Raw genomic sequence first — 19085 nt, forward strand, 5'->3', positions numbered from 1 at the left:
CTAAACGAGGAGTGAGGAAGTGCTGCAATGTCACAGGTGCCATCTTTTGGGTGAGATATTAAACTGAAGCCCTGTGATTATTGAAGACCTTTGAAGAATAGCCAGGAAGACATCTGGTCATTTAACTCATTGCTGTTTGTTACCCTACATGACAATAGTGACTACACTTCAAAAGTACTTCATTGGCTATGACATACTCAGGGGTGTCCGATTGTTTTGAAAGACATTATGCAAATACAAGTTCTTTCTTTTTCATTTTGAGCTGAATCCCAATCTTTTTGAATTCAATACAAGTTGGCACAGAGACATGGTGCCCTATTTGGAAGGCTTGGAAGGGCACGTGTAATCCCTATACACTGAATGATAGCTCACTGCAATATTGTTGTGGGAACGCAGAGCGGGGCTGGGAAGAAACTAGGAACTTGCCAACAAGGAGAGAAATCTGCAAGTAAATCAGACTCCTTCAAATCCAAGCACTGGCAGAAAGTTGAGAAAATATGGTTTATGCACCCTAGGGTAAGAAATGGATAGCATTGGGCTTGTGTGTTAATAAACTGTGAAACTACACATGGTAAATGAAAATCGCCCTTATCTTTTAGCACTTTACAGAACAATATTTCATAGACATGCATGAAGGCATGTCCAAACATTTCACATCCTATTTCTATGATGGTAGCATCTCTAGAGAGGGTAGGCATAGGCCACTCAGCCCCTCAAACCTGCTTCGCCATTCAATAAGATCATGGCTGATCTGATTGTAACCTCATCTCCACATTCTTGCCTACCCCTGATAACCTTCCACCCACTTGGTTATCAAGAATCTATCTAGCTCTTCCTTAAAAATATTCAAAGACTCTGCTTGCTCTGCCTTTTGAGCATGAGCTCCAAAGACTCACGACCCTCAGAGAAAAAAAAATTCCTCCTCATCTCTGTCTTAAATGAGCAACCCCTTATTTTTAAAGTGACTCCTAGTTCTAGATTCTCCCACAAGAGGAAACATGCTCTCCACATTCAACCTGTCAAGACCCCTCAGGATCTTAAAGGTTTCAATCAGGCCTCTTACTCTTTGAAACTCCAATGGATACAAGTCTAATCTGTCCAACCTTTCCTCATAAGACAACCCACCCATTCTAGGTATCAACCTAGTAAACCTTCTCTGAACTGCCAACCAGAAAAAGACACATACATGCCAACTCTCTGTTTCCTGTTAGCTAGCCAATCTTCTATCCATGCCAATATGTTACCCCCTACACCATGAGCTTTTATTTTCTGCAATAACCTGTGATGTGGCACCTTCTGGAAATCTAAATACAGTACATCTATCAGTTCCCCCTTTATCCACAGCACACGTAACTCCTTCAAAGAACTCCAATAAATTGGTTAAACACAATTTCCCTTTCACAAAACCATGTCGACTCTGCCTGATTACCTTGAATTTTTCTAAGTGCGATAACATCTTTAACAATAGCTTCTAACATTTTCCCTATGACAGATGTCAAGCTCACTAGCCTGTAGTTTCCTGCTTTCTGTCTCCCTCCTTTTTTGAATAACGGAGTTACATTTCCTATTTTCCAATCTAATGGAACCTTCCCCAAACCTCGGGAATCTTGGAAAATTAAAACCAACACATCAACCATCGCACTAGCCACTTCTTTTAAGACCCTAGGATGACGTCCATCAGGACCTGGGGATTTCTCCAGCCCACAGCTCCAACAATTTGCTCAATACTCCTCCCTGGTGTTTGTAATTTTTTTTAAAGTTCCTCCCTTCCTTCCATTTCCTGATTTACAGCTATTTCTGGGATGTTACTCGTATCCTCTTTGGTGAAAACAGATACAAAATACTTGTTCAATTCATCTGTCATCTCCTTATTTTCTATTATTAATTCCCCAGACTCACTTTTGATAGGAGAGCTGTGCTTTCAGAGGCAGGGGCCTGTTATAACTGAGCTAACAGACATGTCTGCAGTCACAGGTAGCACCACCTTGGGAGGCAGCTGCCTGAGATAGAAGTTGTTCCGCACCAGGTGATGCCCTGGCAGAGTGGAACAAGCCCAACTTTCATTCAATACAGTATTTTAAACTTGTCCAATTCCTCTTCAGACACTGAGTGCGGGAGGGATTCCCCAATTGTGAGGGCGCGCTCTTACGTGCATACGCACGAAAGAACGCACATCTCCCTGAGGGAAAGTCTCAGGTGCTGCCTCAGGGAGATCGCTGAAAGGCTGGCAAATATAAAAAATAGAAAAATAAAAAATTCATTAACATGTCCCCCTCATGTGAAAATGTCACATGAGATGGGACATGTTAATGAAATGAACAAAAACTTTATTAAACGTTTTTAAAACCGCTATCAAACCTCATCCCGCCATTGGATGAGGTTTGTAAAAAAATCTCCTACCCGCCTGCCCGTTGGGCCCATGCACCAAGCCCAAGTTCACACAGGCCCCTCAAAATCATCAACGATTAGCAAGTTTAGGGCCTTAATGAGGCCTTTAATCAATGGCTGCATAGTGCGCCTGCCGACCGAAATATCGGAATGCCACGCGCTGACATCGGGATGCTCGCGCGACATTTTAAGCACTGGCATGCGGGCTCCACCACCCACACGCCAGCCAGAAGATTCTGCCCAAAGTCTGTTTTGCAGCTTCTCTCAGAGCAGTGCTGTAACTAACAATTCTTCAGCAAAGACAGGAGAACTTTATAAAAGAAAGTGGAGGCAAGTATTCATCCCTCGTTAGCCCAACCTTGGTGAAATGCTAAGAGTGAAATTTATAATGGCGGGGAAGAGTAAGGCACTTTGTAAACATTTGCTGAGGTTATTTTTCACAATAAGATGCATCCAAATAGCTTATATTTTTTATAACCAAATGACTCAAGATTGAAATGTCCAGCCTGTCAATGACTTTGTGCATGAATGGCCAGGATTGTTTGGATTAATTACTTTATCCACTATTTTAATGGATGTATTCAAAATAAGTGGCTTAAAATAATTTTTAAAAGCCACCTGTTATAGAAAAGCGGATAATATAATGTTACACAATCACAGCCTTCGCATACTAATGTGGCACTCATTTCTAAGCTTCTATTTTTGATATATTAATTCAAATCTTTATGCTATTTTAACAGTCACTGTACATTTTATACAGTGAGTCAAGAGGTTTCAGCCACATTAGATCTATTGAGAAGTGAATGAATGAATGCTAGTTCGGTTTGTTTACATTCACTTTAGCTAACCCATCCTCTTGGAAAAAATAATTCATTCAATCCTTATGCAGATAAAATATTTGTCTCTTATCACCCAGTACTCACTTCTTGTTCAGTGTTTAAATCAACTGAGGCTGTAAAACTAAAGATTGTGAATTACAAAGCAAACCCTCAAAACAGATGAAAGAAAATACCGGAAATATTCAGCTGGTCAAGTGGCATCTATGGTGGGAAAACATAGGGCAGAATTTTGCCCTTGGCAGGCAGTCTCGGCAGGCCGGGGCAGTCGGGAAGCCGTTAACAGCACTGCACCGTGATTTCACCTTGGCGGGCCTTAAAGGCTGAGTGCTGTCTGTGTGGTGGGGTGGGGGTGGGGGGATGAGGGCAAGCGGGCCGAGTGCAAACTTTGCACATGCGCGCGAGTGAGCGCTGCATAATCTCCCTGAGGCACGGAGCTGCATCAGGGAGATGAAGGGGTATAACAAAAAATAATAATAATAATAACAGAAAATAAAAATGTAATAAAACGTCCTCTGTGACTCTGACTCTGTCACATGAGCAGGACATGTAATTAATTCAATTGCAAAACTTTTATTTTATTTTTATTTGCTTTTGGAAACCTCATCCCACCTGTGGATGAGGTTTCCAAAAAATGCAAAGGCCACTTTGCCCTTTCGCCTGCCTGCCAACCAGCAATGAAAAATTTACCTTAATTGATTATTTAATGGCCTTAACAGGCCTTTTAATTGTCGGCAGGCATGCTGCCGACTCCGTCGCCCACCCACCGACCGAACTATCACGCAACTGCGCATTGACGTTGGCATGCTTGGCCAACGTCAATGCACGTCATTTCACGCTCAAGAGGGTCGGGCACGCGCCAGCCCGCCGAGCAAAAATTTCTGCCGATAAATAACATATCAGAGCTGAAATGTTTTATGTTGCCTGACCTACTGAGTATTTCAAGCATTTTCCATTTTTATTTCAGATTTCCAGCATCCAATGTATTTTGCTTTTGCCTCAATATAGATTATTCCTTTTTGATAAAGCTGCTTTGTCAATTTTACTAAGATGTAGCCTACATCTGTACAACAGATTGTTCATTACAATGGTGTGGCATACAAACACCAGCATAGCTCCTTGGGTTGAATGGCATGTTCTTGTGCTGTGGATTTGATGTAACAAAAACTGTGTATGCAATTGCATTAAGTAAGGATCTGATCTTACACTCAACGACTTTGAGCTAATGAGCAAGCGATATCTACAGGCCCGCTGTTTAAATCCATCTTGAAAACGTACTTTATGAAAGATACTCACGGGTCTGACATTGGTTCTCCGATGGTCCCCAGCATCGGCCATTGCACGACTTGTGGCATCTCCCACCTACACAGTAACCACAATGACTCCAAGTTAGCACTGTCAGCACACTAAATATATTGGCCTACCTTATAACGATGAAGGCATTTCATTCTTATATCAAAGTACTTTCATTGTCATTAATTCCCAGGATGTGGACGTCGCCAACAAGGCAAGTATTTATCGCCCATCTTCATTTGCCCTTGAGAAGAATGTGGTGGGCCATCTTCTGGTCCCTCTGCAGTATGTGTGGTGGAGATATTCTCATAGTGCTGTTCATAGTCTCCATATTATAAAAAGGATAAAGAAGTACTGGAGAAAGTGATATCAAGGATGTTCAGAAATGGAGGGGCTACAAATTTCAAAGAAAACTGAACAAGCTGAGGTGCTGTGATGTGAACAATAGAAATCTATAAAATTATGAACAGATTGATAGTGTGGATGTAGAGGAGTTGTTTCCACTTGTGGGGGAGTTGACAACACAATTATTCGATAGTCACCAGGAAGTCAAGTAATTCAGGAGAAACACCTTTAGCTAGTGTGGTAAGAAAGTGGAACTCTCTACCACAGGGAGTAGTTGAGGCAAATAGTTTGGATTTAAAAAAATTTCTGCATTTATATAGCAGCTTTCACAGTCTCAGGGCCACCAAGGTGCTTTGCAGCCAACGATGTGCTATTGAAGTCTGATTATTGTAGTAATGTAGGAAACTCAGCAGCCAATTTGTGCACAACCAGCTTCCACAAACAGCAAAGTGGGAATGAGCAGATAGTCTATTTTTAGTGATGTTGACCGAGGGATAAATATTGGTCAGGGCACTCTGCTGCTCTTTGAAACAGTGCCCTGGGCTCGTTAACATCTACCTGAGAGAGCAAATGGGCCCTCAGGTTAACATTTCAACTGAGAGATAGCATCTCTGACAGCGCAGAACTCCCTCGGTACAGCACTGGAATGTCAGCCTAGATAAGTACATGAGGGAGAAAGAAAAACAGAAGGATAAGTTAGGCTGAATGGCCTGCCTCTGCACTGTACAGTCTATGTCACACCATGAAGCACTGTTTGGCAACCTGGTAAGGTGAAAGGCACAAAATAAATACAAGTTCCTTCTCTTTCCAAGTGCCTGCTCCATTGGAAGCTGTATTTTTTCTCTGAATTGCAGATATCTTTAAGGATCAAAGATTCCCCATACTAACACAGAGCCTGTACGCAGTGATTCCACTCAGCAGGAGATGTTGATTAGTATCTGTATCTCTGATCACACTCATTGATTTTCAAGCTATTAACCTAATGTTGAGGTTAACTGTGGAGAATGTCCTCATGGAGCTATGGAACATGTGTTTAAATGGTTTAGAAATCCAATAAATCCTCAACAATGAAAGCCACAAACAAACTGTAATTTTATAGCACCTCACACAGAACAGGACAGCTGATGATGGGCTACAGGCAGGAGCCCAGGGAGGGGATTTACAGCAAGATGAGAGTGAGGAGGCCAGTGACTGCCTGAGGTAAATTTTTGATCACCGTTTTGAAACCTGGCATTTTTTTGCACCAGCTGCTTGATGCCATGTCAAAGAATGACTTCAGTTACTTGAGTAATGCTTTATTACATATTAACCATCACTGGAATTTTTATAAATAATTTCTCTCTTGCATTCTGTTGATTGGTATTGGGATATGATTCCACAGGCACAAACCGCTGTTCAACACCTCCCCTTAACAGTCATTCTATGTGCAAGTGCCTGGACAGTAAGCATCTCCACATTACTTACCTTAGCATGGAAAAGTGGCGAGAAATGTAAACTTAGGCTGGCTTCCTCTTTACTGCACAGAGCATTATGATGGTGAGTTACACTGTTGAGAGCTGCTAACTCCATCCAGACTGGTAGGACCTCCCTGTATGACTCAGCAGATCACCCTGTAGTTTATTTACTCATTGCATTGGACCACTGAGGAGGAATCATTGGAAGGCCTTTCTTACTTTTGGACGCCAAACCGCCACCTGAGTTAATTCAACCAGGGGGTTTGGCAGGATAGATACTGAGTGGTTGCTTCCCCTGGCTGGAGAGTCTAGAACCAGGGGTCATAGTCTCAGAGCTTTAGGACTGAGGCGAAGAGAAATTTCTTCATGCAAAGGGTTGTGAATCTTTGGAATTCTCCACCTCAGGGAGCTGTACTTCTAGATTAAAACTGAGATAAATAGATTTTTGAACACTAAAGAAATGTAGGGATAAGGGGATAGGGTGCAAAACTGGAATTGAAGCAAAAGATCAGCCATGATTTTATTGAACTGGTCGAGGGGCCATCTGGCCTACTCGTGCTCCTATTTTGTACATTCTTAGATTAACTCCATCAATTATTCTAGAAAATGGGCAAGGCAGTTAAATTTACTAGTTTTCTTTTGTCTGTTCAAGATAGGATGCACTTCTCATAATTTAACAAAAACATTGTGGAAAGATTGAGAAGACAGACCAAAACCTATTAACCAAACCCTACTTGTTCAAATCACCATGTTTACAGACAAAAATAAAAGAAAAACCTCTTGCAGCTCCTTGTGAGGTTTTCTTAGTGATGATTTACATTTTCCTTCAGCCCTCTGAACCTAAACATAGAAGTATGGCAATTGTTCTCATGTAAAACTCAGCTTGTGACTGCTCATCAACTTTATATGTATCAATAGCAGTCCGTTCATCTGAGTCCAATCTTTATTCTTCTTATACCAAGGCTTTGGGGAAAGAGAAAAAGGAGTGGGACTAATTGGATAGCTCTTTCAAAGAGCTGGAACAGGCATAATGGGCTGAATGCCCCCCCATTCTGTGCTAAGTGATTCTATGATATAGACATCCAGTCATACCAGATAAAAGCAGGCCACAGGAGCTCAGTGTTAAAAGGTTACTGACCATCTATAGTGCATCTACCAACGCTTGGACACACTTTTTCAGCTGTTGCTTTCTGCAGAGGTTATAGAGATTTGTTCTCTTTTGGGTCATTTTTCCCCTGATCTCTCTAAAATGATATCTCAGTAGTTTCTTTGATGGGTTCAAAAGGTTACTGCTGTAATTACACATCTTGTCACAGGCCTTGTTTAAGTGTCACGATGTTGCTGCATTAGAGTTCATTTAAGGTAATTATCTCTGCAAACTGCGGCTGGCTGGCATCGTCTGGGTATAATTTGCTGTCATTCCACACCATCTGTTTATTTGTACCACGCATATATAAGTTGCTTATTCAAAATACATTTTAATGTTAATGCACTTCACGGGAAGCAAAGGCGTCTTCATTTACTCTTGTTCTCTTTTAATGTATTTTTACATGGGCTGTCTCTCTAGTAATTTCAAAAAGAAATTGGCAATAGGTTCAGCAGACAATAAGATTTCCCAATCAAACCTCACCAAATCCAAACGATGGGTCACTGGGAATCTGTTCAACATACCTATTACCTTGTTAGTTAAAAACATTCTTTCTGCATTTCTTGTTTTCTTTTACAGTACCTAAAATTTATGCAGTTGAAAAGCTTACTCACATCCAATTTGAATAGGTCTGTCATAATTTTCTTGCATTTGTGTGCTATGCTTTCTAATGATTTTAATTTACTTGTGCAGCTAAGTTTAAGCATGTGTGTATCTGCAAACAATATCTCTCTAAAATTTTGCCATGAAAGCTGCATTTCCTTCCCCTGTTTTATGTATTCTTCACAACTTCACACTTGTCTGCATCTGCCATCTATCTGCCCATCCTGTAAGCACATCCATATCTTCTCGTACATTTTCCCCACTCATTACAATTTGTCACATTCCCTGTTTTGCTATCAGCATTTTCAATATTGTTCCCTTAAATTCTAAGTGCAGGTCATAGTAAATGACAGTCCCTCATAACATCTTACAAGTCCAAAAAAATTTGTTTTATCCTGACAATTGTATTTTCGGAGCTGTGAGCTATTGGTGAAGTTTGACGTGACTTTTTTCTACACTGCATTGTATTCTTTGTACAGAAACTTAAAAAAGGCTTGCCAAAGCTTTTTGTGTCTTTGTGTGAAGAAGGCACCCATTAATGTTACCCTTTTCCCAACTTCTCTTCTAGGTGGTTAGGTTAATGGAAACTTCTTGCATATATCTGCACCAAGGCCAAAGAAAGAAAAATTGCATTGATAGAGCACCTATTACAACCTCAGGATGTTCCATTTTTCCATGTCTACTATCACATGGTATTTCCAGTCTCTGGCCATCAGGTGGGTCCGTGCAGTGAGTTTCTCAAATTTCTCCCCCCAATTCCACCTCTATCTTATAGATTAATAAAACTAAACTTATATTCATCACCTAATGGTGGATGGTGCCACAGGCAATTTATTCTCTCTCTCTCTTCAAGTGCAATGTCCTAAGAGGGCATTGGTAACCATGGACTTCCATGTTTTGGTCCATGATTGTGCTTGGCATGGTACTGCAATGGTTTGCCTTTGCCTTCAGCCGTTGCCTTCTGCAGGTTTTGGGTGACCAGGAGGCTCTCTACCTCTTACCATCTGCCATTGGAATACTGGGAGGATTTGCAGGTTGGTAATCAATGTGTTAGGCCACGTTATGAACACACCTTCCTTAGCCATGAAGACTCAGAGTGGAATTCAAACCCAGAGCTTCTGGCTCAGAGATAGGAATGCTTCCCACTGTGCCACAAGACCTCCATAGCAATTTGTTAGTAAACTAAAAATAAGGGGAGATTTTCAAAAACTAAATGTATAATCCTGTGAAAAAAATAAATCTTCTGCGAAATTCAAGGACAACACGAGATGGGCCATTTGGTTTGTGAAGGCCAATTAAAAGGTGAAGCAATGGGAAGAATGTTTGTTCACGTTCTAAATAATTTGAGTCTGCCCCCAGTCATCATCTGATTGTGAGCATGTTCAATGACTATTTCATTAGGTTCAGAGTAATGAGTTGAATGTTCACGTAATACGAACAATCTATCACCTGTCCCAATTATTCAAACTCCATATCCTGCACTTTATATGTTTCACTTCAGCACTTTGAACAAATTAGGATAATAAGAATGAGGCTCGGAATTGGGAATAGAGTAAAATTCAGTTGTTTTTTAATCGTTTTTGACTTCCCAAAAGCAAATTGTCCTCCTGAGAATTAGAACATATTTACTATGTATTTCCGCTAAATGTCAGCTAAGTTTAGTAAACAGCATTCCCAATTTTTAATAATAGCTGGTCAGATTCTCACAGGGATCTGCTGTTCATTATGACTGCACACTTCAGCAGTCAGCACCAGAAAAGCGAGGCAGCCAATGGCTTTGACCTTCCTGTGGCAAGGCTGAATATGAAATATGTCTCTTGTGTTTCACTAATATGTCAGAGCTGTTGTGAAATGATTTCACCCCAGCGGGGAATTCACAAGTCTTATTCAGCAATAACAGCTGTAACCGTAGATCATGGAGTGTTAATTAATGATGTCTAATTACTTATTGGGAGTCACAGCAGCAAATTCATATTCATGGCGTTGGATGGCTGCATTAGACAATCCACATGAAAAGCAAGTCAGTTTGTCCTTTCTTGCAAGCTTTTATCCCGCCATGTTACTTTAAATACATTGAATGATTTTGTTTTGAAAAAGAGTTTGTGTGCAACAGTCTCATTCTAACTATTTATGCTTCATCTCAAAGGACCATCTCACAAATTGGGCTTCTGGCAATTAAACAGATCAGGGTCCAAATTGGCTCACTTCACTCTTTGTTTTAATGGACTTCCCAGCTGAGAAATGACCCCAACTGTTATTCCTATTGCATTGCCCATTGCTACTCAGTGGGATCCCAGGAATTACTCCTGTTTGAAATTTTAAGAAAAAAAAAAGCAATTGGAATGACAGAAAGCACTATGTTTACTGAGCCTCCCTTGCAGAGTTCAGTGGGATACTCATTAACATGCTTTGCGACCTTGTGATGAATCATTAATATTTCTTTCACCGCAAGAATTCTCTGAACACTCACTGTTGACTTTGGTGAGCCCATTATCATCACTACATGGGACCAATTTCCTCTTCCAATAGTCCATTTGGTCCTATTTTTATTTTTGTATGTATGCCTGTATTATGGTGCAATGTTCTCAGAAGTATTCTTCTTTTTGCAAACAGTAGTCATCTGAGGATAGGGTAGAACAGGCTTTACAGAGGCAGAACTGATCCCATTTACTTTCTATTAAGGAGGCAGAAGATTATGGGGTAAACTTAAATGAGCTGTTTAAAAAGTCAGGAAGCATTTTTTCACACAAAGGGTAGTGGAAATCTGGAATTCTCCCCCCACCCCAAAAAAAAAATCTATTGCGGCTGGGGTTAAATTGAAAATTTCAGAATTGAGGTGGATAGATTTTTACTCAGCAAGGGAAGGTTTGCAGAAGAGAAGGTTGAGGGGAGATTTGATAGAGATATTCAAAATCATGAGGGGTCTGGACAGGGTAGATCAGGAAAAATTGTTCCCACTGATGGAAGGATCGAGAACGAGAGTACACCGATTTAAGATAATTGGCAAAAGAAGCAATGGAGACATGAGGAGAAACTTTTTTTTACACAGTGCATGGTTAAGATCTGGAATGCACTACCTGAACGTGTGGTGGTGCCAGGTTCAGTCAAGGCATTAAAGATGGCATTGGATTATTATCTGCAAAGGGAGAATGTGCAGGGTTACGGGGAGAAGGCAGCGGAATGACACTAGGTGTATTGCTCATTTGGAAAGCCAGCGCACACACAACAGGCTGAATGGCATCCTTCTGTACTGTAAAAATTCTGTGCTTTTGTGAACAAGTAGGGCCAGCAACCATCAAGCAGCTTTATTGCATTACCAGCTCACCAGACCATCAAATGGTCACCTGCAGTTTGTGCCCACATTGCTTTGCATAACAAATTCATGACCTTGAACTTGGCCTTGACTGTTGGGCATGGGCAACCAAGAAATGTTGCTGTTGCATGGAGATGAGGAGAAAAATCAAAGCATCTACACGGCCAATTTCGCCACCATCCACCTCAGGAATGGAGCTCTGTCATTGTAAGTTGATAACCAACAGCAGGACTGAGGAAATTCTTGTTGGAGGTTGCAACGCGATGTTAAACCTAGATCCCATCTACTGGTTGTGGAGATCACTAAAATCTCACTGCTCGAAGATGAGCAGGGACTGTTTTTACCAGCTTGGCTAATATTGCTCCCTCAACCAACACCAAAGCTCATTGGTAATCAATCCATCCAGTTGCTGGTCATGGGATCTTGATAATTGTCTGCCACATCTGCGCACACAATAATCACTCTACTTCAAAGTAATTTGGAGTATGTGAAGTGCCTGGAATGTTTCTGAGAGATAGGACATGATTCTATATATAAATGAAAGTCTTTCTTTCATGGCAGTGCTATTAACAGAAATTGCTGACAAGGCATAGGTGTGACTACAGCAATACCCATTTAGCCACATGCACTGAGTTTAGTAGAAAATAGAAATGTCATGGCCACTAGATCGGGTTGGAAACTGGACTCACCTCCTGAATCCCCATAGCCTCCCCACCACCCACAAGTCATGAGTGTGATGGAATACGCTGCACTTGCCTGGATAGGTGGAACTAAAACAACACTCAAGAAGCTCAACACCATCAGACAAAGCAGCCCGCTTGATGAATAGCTCATGAAACACTTTAAACATTCACTCCCTCCACCACCTAACAGCACTGTGGGTGTACCTACACCACATGGACTGCCGCGGTTTAAGAAGGCAGCTCAACACCACCTTCTCAAGGACAATTAGAGATGAATAATAAACAGTCTTACTAGTGATGCCCACATCCCAAGAATGAGGTTAAAACATAAAAAATGCCACATACACTCACACAATATTGATAAACGTACTTGCCATATGTATATTCACATAACAAACACCTACCATCATGAACTATGTGCAACAGTGAAAAAACATTTGCACACTCTGCCTTTATTTTACTAAAAAATGCACAGAAAAATTAAAATATAGGTGAGTACATCATCCAAAGTTGAGTATTGAGATTGAAACTACAATGACGGTGTCAATTACTCATTTTTTATTTACTAATCAGAAATGCAATTTTTAGCATCTGGATTTCCACTTGGCCACATGTCGCAAGTGGCTGATGTGTTAGAAACCACTGCTCTACACTGTCTAACAACAGGGTGGAGTAGACTAGTTGGAACAAAAGGCTCAGATGAAGATCTAGGCAATCACTAAGTCCCACCTCAAGGCAATTGGGGATGAGTAACAAATGCTGGCCTTGCCAACGAGATGCATATCCCATAAACGGGGAAAAAAAACCATAAGCACTCACAGACACAAAGACACAAATGCTGATTTCCAATTAGGAAATCCCAACATGGAATGGCACTTACAGGAAGAACTGGTTGGGAAAACCTGGGCCTGAGTGCATTGAATTTCTATGGAAAATGAGGGGGTCTGTGGGGAGTGATTTCCCAACCTGTGCTCCCGACAGCATTGCTCCTCAATTTTGGAATCAAATCATTTTAGATAATGTTCATTAGTCATCTGATATTAAACTGAACCATTATGAAAAAAATACCTCAGTGACTGGATCCTACCTGAACAGAGACCTAAAGGTGTGATACTTACATGCCACAGTGGTGTTGGTGGGAACGATTATAATATCTGTTGTTGGCGGGTCACGCACAATATCCTGCCAATGAATGGTGTTGACATAGCAGAGAAACTTGTTCTGGTCAATATAGATGCCTCCATTCAGGATTTCTGTAGAACAACAGAATGCAGGATTGAAATTAATAAGCACATTGATTTTCTCGATTGGGTCCAATTGCTGCTCCAGGTCTGGATAGGAATCCTATCTTTCTAACCTAACCTCCTTCAGACTACATCAAAAGCAACATGAACATTTTACATTCCCCAAGATCAATGTGAATGTTTTTAACTTTTATGTTTCCATAGGCCAACATTTCTAATCCTTGTGCCTTGCTCTACCATACAGAACTTGACTAAGGTTGCTGAGCTATTTAATCCAGTTTTATCATTGCATGACAGCCACACCTCTCCCCACGGCAAAATATCCCTGCCACATTGGGAAAATGAGGTCAAGGATTAAACTGCATTAAACAGAATGCTGCAGTGTAGTCTGTAGTTTTACAGTTCAGCTGGGCAGCACAGTAAGCCATCTGACTTCCAGACTAAGACATAAAATCATGGCCATCAATCTCTTCACAGCTCCTTCTGCACCACCACCTTAACATTGCTGCAAGTTTTGCGGGATCCTTAGAGAAATTATGGTGGAGCAGCATCGAGAAGCTTCGTGACTCATGTCTGTAAAGATGGGGACTCAATTTGCTACAGGGAGACCTGTGTAGGAATGTTAATATTAATTGTGCGTGAACAATACTGAATTTTTAAGATTATCCTACTGCCAACAGTCTCAAAGTTTTTATCACGATAGTAGGCTTAACATTTTGATTTTTTTTCAGGGAAGTTATGCTTTGGAGCAAAGAGTAAATTTTCCCATTATGTGTTCCAGCATGGAACCTGGCTCACTGAAGCTCATGTCAGGATCTTGCAGGTTCTCTCCCTCTGCATACACTGTTTTTAGGGTTGCCAACTGTGATTAAATATATTCCTGGAGGTTTCATCACATGAATTGGCTCCACCCTCTTGCCGTTAGTTGACCAACACATCCATCCTTGTGATGCACAACCTTCTTATGCCAATTGGGAAGTAAAAAAACTCATTACCTAATTGGGTGATGCTTGACTGTCAGCCAAGCAGCCTTTTTTCCCCTAATTTTCTCTATTTTTGTGTGGTAAAGAGAAATGTTTAAAGAAAATGACAAAAAAATCCAATTTTTTTTCATGTCCCAAAGATTTTTCTCCAGGGTTGCACACAGCAGTGTCCTGAAGATTGACCTTCAATTCCTGGAGACTCCAGACCAATCCTGGAGGGTTGACAACCCTCCCTGTTGGAAATCATGGGGGAGCATGCCTGCAGTAGACCAATAAGCCCTTATGATGAGTAGGACACTGTGACAGGAATACCCATTCAGAAATGTTACCCTCAAAATGATATTTTAAAACATTACTTGTTCCCCCTTCGAGTTGTCTCAACTTTTCTTGAGAGTATTAATTCCTTACTGTTGTGCCAGTCACCTTTATCTAAGATGACAGTCTTCATGTGTGAGGCTCGGCAATGACAATAGTTGGTGCCAGGCTATCTGACTGGAGGGTCACACGAAAGACCTGGCTTTATCCAGCAGCCACAAAAGTGCACCCTAAACAACAATAGCAATTGATCTGACTTTCAGTCCTGAATTCCTGATCTACACTCAACAAGTGAAGATCTAGAGTGGGTGGACAAGGTCACAAAGATATCCTCATGGACTGTCAGTCATGGGTCAAGTGGGACCACTCTCACCTATTCGGCAGAAGGTCATGAGTTGCAGCCCGGGCCAAAGCTCCAGTGCATTACTAAAGGAGTGCTGCACTATCTGAGATGCCACATTTTAATGAAATGTTACAATAAGGCCGCATCAATCAACCACTAATTACTTTTATATAGCACATTTAACAAAGCAAAATATCCCAAGGCACATTACAGGAGTGTTATCAGACAAAATTTGATGCCAAACCAGGAGGAAAAACCAGTCAAACTTGGAAGTGACTTGTATTGGTTCGAACTGAAGTTCCATTTTAAGGTATGCAAGACCAGTTTGGACCAGTACTAATTATTTCCAAATTTAACGGTTTTCTTCCTTCTGAGAAATAAAGCCACATAAGGGGATATTATTGGGAGAACTGTCCAAATGCTTGCTCAAAAAGGTTGGTTATAAGGAGCATCTTGAAGTAGTACAGAGAGGTCAAAAGGCAGAGAGGATTAGGGAGGGAATTCCAGAGCTTGGGGCCACCAATGCAGCAATAAAAATCCAGGATATGGCACTATCAGACACCAATCAGCAATGGGAACCCTGGTTGAATTAATTGCCCTTCTTTCATGCCTTTAATGTTTTCTCACCTCTGATCAGCTAATTCAGCATTGACTAAGGATCGAACAAACACAGTTGCACCTGTTTGGCTCAGTTACTCACTTGTAACTGAGCAATTGTGTTGAATGACCAATAGGGAGCTGGCAGAAATTTCCAATGTTAATACAAATAGCGTCCTCTAACATTAGTAAACTGTTAAAAAGGAATTATTAATAATGCCATCAAGTTGCACCCACTCACTTGCTCACTAACACCCAGTTTGTGCTCTGCCAGAACTGTTTGTCCCAGGCTTCATCACAGTCTTGAGCCAGACTTGGACACAGCCAAGGCTCAGGTGAGAGTATCTACTTGTGAGCTCAAGACCGATTGTCCCACCAAAGGGTTCTAACAAAGCTGAGATCAAAGAGGTTGCCTCCCATAGTACCTCCAGTTATATTGAAAAAAAGGAAGATGGCTATGGATTTCATTGGCCACTCATTGCAAGCCCAGGACATAGTGCAAGAGTTCCTCAGGGTAGCTCAACCATCTTCAAATATTCCATCATCAACTTTCCTCATCATAAGGTTTGGAATGTGGCACCTTCATTGCCAAGTCCCCCGCAATCAATCCACTGGACGTCACTACTGACTTGAAACTCGACTACACTAGCTATTAAACACCATGGCAACCAGAGCAGAGCAATATGCTGTGGCAAGTGGCTCACCTCCTGACCCCTCACAGCTCCTCCCCAACCTGCAGCAAGTGAATTAAAAGATTGAAAAGAAACTAAAGAAAGCCAAAAAAAAAGGGAAAGCAAAAATCTGAGTGATTTGGAGCCCACCGTGGAACTAACTGTACAAAAGAACATAAAAAATAGGATCAGGAGTAGGCCACTTGGCCCATCAAGCCTGCTCTGGCATTCAGTAAGATCACGGGTGATCTGATTATAGCCTAACCTCACTCTCCTGCATGCCCCAACCCCCTGCACCCTTCACTCGCTTCTAGATCAAATATCTGTCTAACTCAGCCTTAAATACAGTCAATGAGCCAGCCTCCAATGTTCTCTGGGGTAGAGAATTCCAAAGATTAACGGCCCTCTGAGAGAAGTTGTTTCTGAAAAGGTAACTATAAAAATAATTATTGTTGAATGTTAACAATTCCTTTTCTATAGTATACTGCTGTAATTTTTGCATTTTCTTCTCCAATTTCTAACTATGATCATTTAAGAACACAATAACACAAGAAATAGGAGCAGGAGTAGACTACAAAGCCCATTGAGCCTGCTCCACCATTCAAAGTGATCATGGCTGATCTTGGGCTTCATCTCAATTTTCCCACCCACTCCCCTTAATATCCTTTAATTCCCAGAGAGCCAAAAATCTGCCTATCTCAGCCTTAAATGTATTCAGCAATGGAGCATCCACAGCTCTCAGGGGTAGAGAATTCCAAAGATTCACAACCCTTTGAGTGAAGTAATTTCTCCTCATCTCAGTCCTAAATGATCGGCCCCTTATCCTGAGACTGTGCCCCCATGTTTTAGATTCCCCGACCGGCGGAAACAATCTCTCAATGGGCAACTGAGCTCATTGTTTTTTATTTGCCAAAGACTGCATTGATTTAACAGACTTTTATGTGATGGAACATTCACCACTTATCTGGAAAGGCCCAGTCACACATGCAAGAAACTCCATCCTATCCCAGACAGAACAGTTCACTTACTACAGGACTCTATATCTACCCACTCCATCACCAGCAGATTGGGCAGAATTTTGCCCTCGGATGGTGTGCGGGCCCCACCGGTTTGGTGGCGGGCAGGCAGCTGACCCCCGCCACTGAAACGGGGCCCGCCCCATTTTAAGTGGGCGGGCCAACTAAGGCACCTCCCGACGTCATCCCACGCCATTTTACCCTCAGCGAACGGGCCCCGGCCCCAGATCGCCGAGGGGAAAATCCTGGCCATTGTGTCTACACTATGAGCAGAATTTTCATCTCAGCAGGCGGGCACACACCCAACACGCTTCAGAGTGAAATGATATGCTTTGACGTTGGGCAAGCGCCCCGACGTCAACACGCAAGCACGGGAATCGGCAGCAAGCCCACTGACAATTAAAAGGCCTATTAAGGCCATTAAATAATCAATTAACTTAAGAGGCTTTTGCATTTTTTTAGAAAACTCATCCACAGGCAGGATGAGGTTTCCAACATCAAATAAAAATATAATAATTGTTTTCTTAATTTCACTTATAACATGTCCCTGTTCATGTGACAGATCACATGAGGGGAAATGTTTTATAACATTTTTAAATCTTTTTTTAAAAAACTTTCCATCTCCCTGAGACAGCTCTGTGCCTCAGGGAGATTCTCAAGCACGCACTCGCACACATGCATGAAGTTCGCACTCGCCCTCCTTCCCCCATCTGCGCAGGCAGCACTGAGCGCTGCCATTCACGTTTCATGCTGGGCAAGCCTTAATTGGCCCGCCAGCGTGAAATCACCTTTCAGCCTCGATCGCGGGCAGCGGTCGGCTTCCCAACCACCCCTGCCCATCCCCGTCAAGCCCACCCGATAAGGGAAAAATTCTGCCCTATGTACCACTTACAGGTTGCACTGCAGCAACTCACAAAGCTTATTTCACCAGCACCTCCTTCTCATGTGACCACTGCTACTACAAAGGACAAGAGTGGCAAAGGCACTGAAACACGAATCCTCCAAGTTCCTCTCCAAGTCACACACCCTCCCAATTGGTGTCACTGTCCCTTCATCATCACTGGGTGAGTGCCCAGGAATTCTCCCCTGAACTCCACCATGGGTACACCAAGTCTGCATTGGTTCAAAGAGAAGGCCTACCATCACTGAGCAACTTGAGATTGGCAAAAATATTGGCCTTACCAACATTGAGAACAAGACAGAGAAGGCACGTGTGCCCAAACCAAGTAGCTAATCAGCCAGCGTGAAACCACCAAAAGGGATGATCTGATCAAAACAGAAATCATCAGTTCCAGCCAGTTCCCAATATTCAGACCAAATAAACCTCATTGCCCTCAGCCCAGCATCAGCACCTCTGAATGCAGCATCTTTTCTCACCAATCTGCTCAAAGCAAAGAATTCTCAGGACAAGGTAGGGTATGAATGATGCCAGTCTTTATTCACCTTAACTGGGTATGGTGCAGGTACAGAGTATTTTACCCCAGTGGTGCCTCTTTGGGACAGTGTATGATGTATATCTTCTTCTTCCTCTCCATGCACTCTCTTCTAAGTGATTCACATTGGAAGGAGGGTGTGAACTGGAGGGCTTTGTATGTCAATGTGCTTCTCTAAGGATGGCTGTGTCCCAGCAACGCCTTGTTCTGAGTTTGCAGATGGCCCTGAAACAATGGGCACAACAAGTGCTGATAAGGGTTTACAAGCTAGTTAATGCAGGAATTGTATTTGTTAGAATGGGGACAGTGACACTCTAAAAACTATCTCCATCATCTCCTGTTATTCCCCTACTGTTGGGAACTCATGCAAGAAGTGCAGAGATCCATGTTGGAGGTGAGCTTCTGAGAGACAGTAAGGTTG

At 42.0% G+C, this 19085-nt stretch overlaps 1 protein-coding gene across 1 annotated transcript in view; it reads right to left on the reverse strand.

The window, feature by feature from the left end:
- The window catches only part of LOC121285134 (receptor tyrosine-protein kinase erbB-4-like), a 1067779-nt gene that overhangs the window by 433202 nt on the left and 615492 nt on the right, over positions 1-19085 (reverse strand). The window contains exons 4-5 of the mRNA XM_041201314.1: positions 13181-13315; positions 4521-4586 (exon numbers count right to left, since the gene is read on the reverse strand). Of these exons, the coding sequence (XP_041057248.1) occupies positions 4521-4586; positions 13181-13315 (201 nt within the window). The remainder of the gene's footprint in view (positions 1-4520; positions 4587-13180; positions 13316-19085) is intronic.

Source organism: Carcharodon carcharias, chromosome 12 (assembly GCF_017639515.1).
Source record: "Carcharodon carcharias isolate sCarCar2 chromosome 12, sCarCar2.pri, whole genome shotgun sequence".
NCBI classification, from domain to species: Eukaryota; Metazoa; Chordata; class Chondrichthyes; order Lamniformes; family Lamnidae; genus Carcharodon; species Carcharodon carcharias.